This window comes from Nelumbo nucifera, chromosome 8, assembly GCF_055504915.1.
Source record: "Nelumbo nucifera cultivar China Antique chromosome 8, China Antique-T2T, whole genome shotgun sequence".
Lineage (NCBI taxonomy): Eukaryota > Viridiplantae > Streptophyta > Magnoliopsida > Proteales > Nelumbonaceae > Nelumbo > Nelumbo nucifera.
In genome coordinates, this window is record NC_142656.1 from 1340248 (window position 1) to 1348114 (window position 7867).

The window sequence follows — 7867 nt, forward strand, 5'->3', positions numbered from 1 at the left end:
ACCCATGAACAGGTCTAAAGGTAACTATGACATACAACTCTACCCAATTAAATCTCCACCAACCTTAACAATATACAACTACGATAAACAACCATTTTCCTGCATTTATTAATTTGATATATTACATGCAAATCCTATAAGGTACCATATCCATTCTACTCCTCTCAAGAACCTAGCCTTTTATATATACAGATAGTACTTAATATAGCCAATAATCTTAGTATCTTACTATGAAAAACAGAGAAAAGTAAGTATAAAATAACGAAAAAGAAAAAAAGAAACACAAATGATTTTGTCATGACAGAAGCAATACCACACCCTTTCAGGCAATTCCATCAAATCACCATCCCAAACATGAAAATCTATTCCCAACAATCTAGAACCAGACTCCTATAATTATCAATCCTTTTTTATTTTTTTTGAAACAAAATTACCTTACAATTTTCAATAGAAGAATCCTAGATCGTTCTGGCAATATTATCACAGTGGAGAACTCAAGTCATTTCGATAAAACATCCTTGAAATGTGATGCAATGAAACCTGATCCCGAATAGTGTCAAAATGATTCTAGTAGATAAACAATGAAACAAACTAGATACTCCTGAATAGTCTCCAAACCACGCAGCTTTTGTGTCCTGATAACCTATATATTTCGGTATACCTTGCCCATCATTCTTGAGGACAGGTGTACGGAATCCATACCTTTACGGCTTTACCCTGAAAACGGTTCTGCATCCAAGCTTTGGTTCGGAAATGTCATTGACATTTTTCATATCATCAACACTTGTCAACTTGTATACAGATGAGAAATGTGAAAGACCAGAATCATTCCAAGTGTAAGAGATGAATTTTGACATGTGTAAGATGAATTTGGATCTCCTAAACTTAACGCTTTATGCTAACTTGTACACTAGCCAAAGGTTGGTTTTGGTTGATCAAACTCTCAGAAGTCAGAATAGGTGGTCATGATACCGGAAGATCTCACTTTTTTAGTCTAACTATGACTTGTCATTGGTTAGTGTACAAGTAAGCACAAAGAGTTAGGAGATGCGTACTGGTAAGAGATCCAGACATATTAGCAGGCTTTTAGTCGATGATGTGCTCTTGCTTAGGAGTTAGGAATGTTATCAGAGATGTACGCTGCTGCACTCTTAGGTCTCTGGCTAAATTCTGGCATTCCACATACATTCAGACAGTTAATCTTCTGTTCAAAATAGCAAATTCCCAATGCAACAATCCGCCAAAGGCGCCAACTTAAACTCTCTCCAGTGGATGATCTCAAAAGTCAAGATCCAGCAGCGTTGACACAGTTACGTTGACATTATAGTCCACGTATAAGAAACGAGCTTGCTCACAACTCAAAAGAAACATTCTTAGATTGTTTTCCTACAAAACCTCACACCATGTATCTCTGGGACTAATTCTCGCCTTTGAACTTGAATATTTCATCCTTCACCAAAAGGAAAAGATCTTGATCTCCTGTACTATCCAAGCTGACAGATGTGGACAGTACAAATGAAAAAGGAAATGCAAGTGAAATGAAGCATACCCTGATGTAATAATAGTAGATATTCAGGGATGTCACCACCCACCAAAGGAAAAAGGATGCGTCCTGGTTGCTCCTTTCTATAGACTAAGTGACTAACCATGCAGCTGGGCCTACAGAATGGCGTGCCTCTCTTCCATGCCACTGTTTATACTTCATTAAATTGCACCCATAGGCCCCTTGGATTGAGGCCATTGAATGAAATTACCACGTTTTTATCGAAATGGAAGACATAATTTCTTTTCCCAGAAGAGCCAGGATCCCGTTCGGGTTCAGTACATGATACACCCGTAGTTCCATACCCTGGTATAGATGTCCGTTGCATGAAAAAAAAAAGAACGAAAATTAACTTCCGTCATTCATGTCTGTTACTTCTTTCACAGTTTTACTAGAACAAGTAAAATTCTCGTTCATAAAAAGTTGAAGATTACAACATAAATAAAAGAATTGTAGGAGAACAATATCCAAAAATACATAGAAATAACAAAAAAACGGAAAAAGGAATGCAATATGGATACACAGGCAAGTTACCTATATTAAAAGGCAATGTAAATATGAAATACATCTTGACCAAGGAAAACCCTAAATCTCTGATAGAAGCTTTGTAAAAGCGTGTAGATGAACAACAATGACTGACTAAAATTTCAATTGAGCAAGATTTTAGTACAAAGACCATAACTTTCTAAGCATTTAAATAAGGGTCTTCATTGTGTACATCAAAATGCACTTACTGGAGCGATAAACGATGTAACTTTATGCCCCTCACTTCAACTCCTGCATCCAACATATAGTCTTCTATTACATTCACAAGTTTTTTTGTTTTCAGCTCAATAACAAATATCACTTCACTAACCTAGGGAGAAATAGCCTGCAAAAAATAACCTCTGCATGGATGATAGTAAGAAATTAAGAATAGTAATAAGCCATGGAAATCAGGACGCAAGGCAATCTACAAATGCCCTCTTTAGCTCTTAAATAGGGGGTGTTAGAGTGGCAGGTGACTGGCAGGTTTATTCTGTTTTGATGTGGTTTTGAAAAGAGAAGGAAAAGTTGCTTCCATACCTATATATCCAGATCTATGACCATAAAAACCCCCAAGGAAATAAAAAACATGATTCTCAATATTAGAAAAAGTAACTTCTAAAAACAGAATCATGGTTTGCTTTATAGGGTGTAGGGTCGGAAATTGGGATCGATAATTGTGCAAAATTAGGAGTTGCTCAACACTACCATCCTCCTATCTCTCAAGGAAACTCTTTTTTGAAAGCCCAGTTTTTTCAAAAGTACCACGCTTAAAATCAACAACCTGCATTTCGAACACCACCATAGCCTCCTAATGAACATTTATAGAACAACCCAAGAGATTGCTCTTGACTGCAAATGCTTAATTAGTTGGAGAATTAGAATCATCAGGTACATGGAACTTTGGAAGTATGGATAATGCATTGATAATCTGAGTTGGAAATTGATTGCAATGTAATTGTGGCATGCTAACTGGATAGGCAGGAAGTTAAAGTATTGTGAAATCTGCCCTTCGTAAAAAGATTTGACTTTGCTGGAGTGTTACTGAGAAGTCTGTGAGTCCTGAAATGTTTATACTTTATAGAGTGGACAGGAGAAAAAAGAATTTTCTATATTATGGTGCATTTTGAACTCTTCCCCCACTATAATGTGCACATTTTTAGTTTCTGGAATCTCCAGTTTACATGGGATAACAAATCATTACATTGTAACAAAATATTCAGGTAGCAGCATTCACATTATCCCATCCAAGAATGAAATAACTTGTAAAAGCAAAAACCATGAAGATAAAGCTGATCAGTTCAAACCTGAGTTTGTAGCATGTTTTCCTTCTACATTTTTAATCAACTTCAGAAGTTTGACAGTGTTGCTCCTCAATTAGGGTTTGAACTCTCTATAGCATTATGGATATGAGCCATAAGTATTATGTTTTGAGGTATAACATAAATATCTAACAAACTTTGCAAGTTTTCTACCTTCACAGAACTTTCAACCTCCTCCAATTTTTGCAATATCAGTTCCCCTGATTGAGGAAACAACTCATGCCTGAGAGATTTTGATGGGGACATCTGCAATTAACACGAAATAATTAATAAAATAACATATTCCAGAAAAAACAGGATTCTGAGAAAGATTAAATGAAATATCTCAATAAGATGATAATTGATCAAGTTATGGAATTTCCTTCTCAAACAGACTCAGCCCTAAAGTTGGCAAAAACAATTCCTTTTTGTTGAGATGGTATGATGCATTGTAAAAAAAATACAATTATTTATAAGAAAAAAGAATAAAATAATTTAAGAGAAAGCACCAATACCAGATTTGATGTAACACCTATACCAATATTTTGCCGTATCCTAGCTGCAGTTGAATAACCTATCCCAAAATTTGGAAGATCTTCATTTACAGAAAGTTGCCTAGAGAAAGTTTCACTCCTCATATTTGAAAGACGTGTTAGGACAGCCTAGGCAGTGGATGAGTGGACATAAATTAATTAATACCTGATAAAACAAGAATCACCCAGAAAGACTGCTAATTGGTTGTACCTTTCTGAAAGCTCTGGGATTTGTGATGCCTTGAATTTGAACATCATCACTTGGTGGCCTTCTTACACCAACGTTCTCGATTCTAACAGAATAAACACCAAACAGGGACTGCAAATATCCTGATTATAATGGAACTTCTTTTAAATATTTGCAATAATGTTGAGCCATCTAATAAGTCAAGAAACCGAAAAAGAGTACTGGAACATAGACCAAAAACATGGTATCTTTGAAGCAGAAATAACAACATTAAATATTTTCCTTGCATAATTAATACGCAATAGAAGGAGAGTATGACATCTACTTAACATGGATGCAAGAAGTAAATATAAGAGGTGTAACTTTTTCATGTATGTACCAAGATCATCTTATAAGTTCTAAATATGTAAAGAGTACCTGCTATCAGCAAATAAGTTTTTATGATTTCCCCCTTTTTTGAGAACAAGAAAGTCTATGAATACATGCATGCAGAAAATGCCTTTGAACATATGGAATAAACATACATTGTATATGGTCCACAGACATTTATGAAGCTTGGATGTGGGATAACAAACATAACAGGTCAGTCGTGTTGAATCCAAGGTGTAGCACAAAGTCTGTATATGTAAGGTAAAACCAGTTCAGCTTTAAGTGTTCAAAGCAAAAATGTTCAGAATGACTTTAGCATGTACTACAGGAAACCTGTTGTTTTGTAAAAGATCCAATCTAATCAAGTCATGGTCCATATATCAAGTTTGATTAATAGGTAGGTGGTTTGTAATAACCCCATCCCCCAGCCAATCATCCACCCAAGCACAAAAAAGAAGTGAATATAACTTAAGAATCTACAGTATTCAGGTCGCAGAGAGTATATGCTTATAATGCGTCCACAAGTTTGCTTTTACCTTGTTCAACGACAATATCAGCAACTGAAGGCAGAAGAACATGCTTCTCTTTCTTCAGCACTCCGAAACATGGGAAAGGTACTGGTCTTGTAACCTGAGGCCCAACAAGTGAGAGTTGGCTAAGCAGAGACACTATGTAAATAACATATTTTAGATAGTAAGTGAAAGCATTAGTTAATTTCCTAATTTACAAAGATATATCTATAGAAAAACATTCTAGTTCGTATCTTTGTTTTCACCAATTTTACTGTTTTAGTTTTAAGTTTTAAAGTGTTCAAGAAAAAGCAAAAAAAAAATAATAATATATGGAATTATGGCAAAATAAAATATGGAATTTTATGGGATGGTCTTGTGAACCACTTTGGCAACTTCAACCAAAATAACATATGGAAAATTTATGGCAAGTTATCGATTGACACTGTAGACTATACACTTTTGCGTGACTTAACCGAATGTCCATCAATACCAAAACACATGAAACTTTAAAACCTGGGGGTAAATTACCTTGTAAACTATGGCATTTGCGGTAACATACAGCTTTCTTGACTGGATGTCCTTACGTAGTACATATCTCCTCACGGGGAGATAAAGTAACATGAACAACCCAATTCCCCAAGCCAAAATCAGAAGTAATGAGTAAAGAACCCATTGAGCAGTTTGGTACTTCACATAATTTTCCTCCATTTCCTGGAATGATGCCGTGTATAAAATTGTACCATCTTCACCTTCATTGTCTTCATTAGAGTCCGTATCTGACAGTAGTCGTCTCTCCAAGAAATCAATTTCTACAACCCCATCTCCGGATCCCATCTGGAACATAGAATCAATGCATATACAATTACCAGAAAAAGGAACTAACAAATTACAGACTACGTTAACAAAGTAACTATATGAGCATCAGTGAGAAGAATGGAATAGAACAGTATAAAAGTACAAACCAACAAAGCAATTAGGTTTTCTCATCGCTGTCTTTCCCAACACTGTATATTCTGTCACTCGAAGTTTTAAGCAGCAATTGATGTTTAAACCATTATAGTAGTTAATTATAAACAAAACAAGAAAAGCAAATCGAATTCTCCTCACAAACCTAAAATGATTTAGCCACTTCCGTCATAATAACTAATAAGAGGACCAACAAAACCCTAAAATAGCTCTAAGATAACTAATGGAATTGTTGATTCAACAATTCAGAAGATACAAGATTTCAAACGTTTGCAGAGGGTTCGGTTTTGAAGAATGATCAAGGAAGTACCTGTTACTCGATCGATCCTATTCTCAGTGGAAACTTTCACAGATCCCAAATGACCGAGGTTCCCATTAACATGTCTTGTTTTTGAATGTCTGAGATACACCAACAGAAAAAGAAGAAGAATTCTGATAGGTCTAATTGATCTATACCGCCCCAAGGAACAACGAGGCGGATGAATAGTGATAACATGTATCGATGCCTATACATTACCAAAATCCTTCAATGGTTCTAATTGATCTATACCGCCTAAACAAAATAAAAAGCATTCTGATCACACGGTTAGGATATGACCCGGATTAATTTATGGATTTCATCAATACCGCTAATTTTCCTATTCACCGGGAAAAAAGCGAAGCATGTACTTATGCTTTGCCTTTTAAACAAGCAGTCAGCTAATCAGTTCCATCACTCTCTCTTTCGATTCTCTCCGCAGGACTGTTAGGTAGGTGACTAGGTGTTGGTCTAATCTAAGATCACATCAACGCCGCGCCCTTCATATAGGGTGTAAACGGATCGAATTCGAATCGCATCATGCAATATCCGAATTCGAATATGATATTTGATAGATATTGAAAATTAATATTTGAATTTGAATTTGATTAAATTTTTGAATATTCAATTCGAATTCGTCTAATTAATTTTTTGGGTAATTAATAAATATATAAATTATATAAATTATTTATATAATTTACTTATTATATATAAAATATTTAAAAATCTTATATATTATATATAAAAATTAAATAATCAATCAAATTTGGATATTTATCAAATCGAATCAGGTCATATCCGAATTCAATCCGATTAGTTATTCGGTATAAATAGGATATCAGAACTTGATCAATTAGATATCCGAATTATTCAAATTTGATTCAATTATATCGAATCTTGAATTTGAAATTAGATTTTCAAATACCATTGACACCTCTACCTACATACACGTCTCAATGTGCATTGTGAATATCTTTTGTACTTCTCATTAAGAGATGTTCTTAGTACACGGTTCGAATTTATCATGGGCAAATGAACACCATTTTGTTGGAATGGGAATGGCATATTTCCGACGCCAGTTTGGTTGAAACGATAGTTGGAATTGGATTTACACTCTTTGCTGTTTGGTTTAATTATAAGTTGAATTTGAAACTAATCAAAATTTTCAGTTTTACCCTTATTAAAAAAATAAGAAGAAGAAAGAATAGTGGGAAGAAGTAGTCACAGTTGGACGGCTTTGTTGGGTTAATGTCATGATGGGAGTACGGATTTGGAAGAATAAGAAGAATGAAGAAAAATAAAAGATAGAAAAAAAGTGGACAGCTTGTGGACAATATTAATAGTGGCAGCGACAAAGGGAGGAAGGAAAAAGAGAGAATAACGGAGGAAGAAGAGGGAAGATAAACAAAGGGAAGAAAATGAATAAGAGAGAAGCGAGGTTTTAAAAATCGAACTATAATTGGATACGGAACCGTTTTGGCAATTGGTTATGGTTTGAAATTAAAAAAATAAAAAATAAAAATGGCCAAAACCATTAATTGGATCAACGATCAATAGTTCGATCGCTCGGGTCAAAGGCCGATAAAGTGTACTTTCAAATGCCACCAATTGGGTGAGACCCTGTTGCTTCGAA

At 34.9% G+C, this 7867-nt stretch overlaps 1 protein-coding gene across 3 annotated transcripts; it reads right to left on the bottom strand.

Annotated features, from left to right (window-relative positions):
• Nucleotides 1–1755: 1755 nt before the first annotated feature.
• Nucleotides 1756–6451, bottom strand: LOC104600489 (uncharacterized). 3 transcript variants are annotated; one of them, XR_016079868.1, is made up of 9 exons: nt 6247–6451; nt 5499–5804; nt 4995–5088; nt 4114–4232; nt 3885–4031; nt 3544–3636; nt 3376–3461; nt 2278–2320; nt 1756–1849 (listed from the first exon to the last, which is right to left on the bottom strand). XR_016079868.1 is itself a non-coding variant. In XM_010263448.3 (8 exons), exons 2-7 carry the CDS (start codon nt 5802–5804, stop codon nt 3408–3410), a joined length of 813 nt encoding a protein of 270 aa, XP_010261750.1. In that variant the 5' UTR covers nt 6247–6451; the 3' UTR covers nt 1956–2320; nt 3376–3407. The 3 variants fall into 3 exon arrangements, 2 of the variants coding, with proteins under 2 accessions (XP_010261750.1, XP_010261751.1); XM_010263448.3 differs by lacking the exon at nt 1756–1849 and having other exon boundaries at nt 1956–2320; XM_010263449.3 differs by lacking the exons at nt 1756–1849; nt 3885–4031 and having other exon boundaries at nt 1956–2320; nt 6247–6387.
• Nucleotides 6452–7867: the final 1416 nt, after the last annotated feature.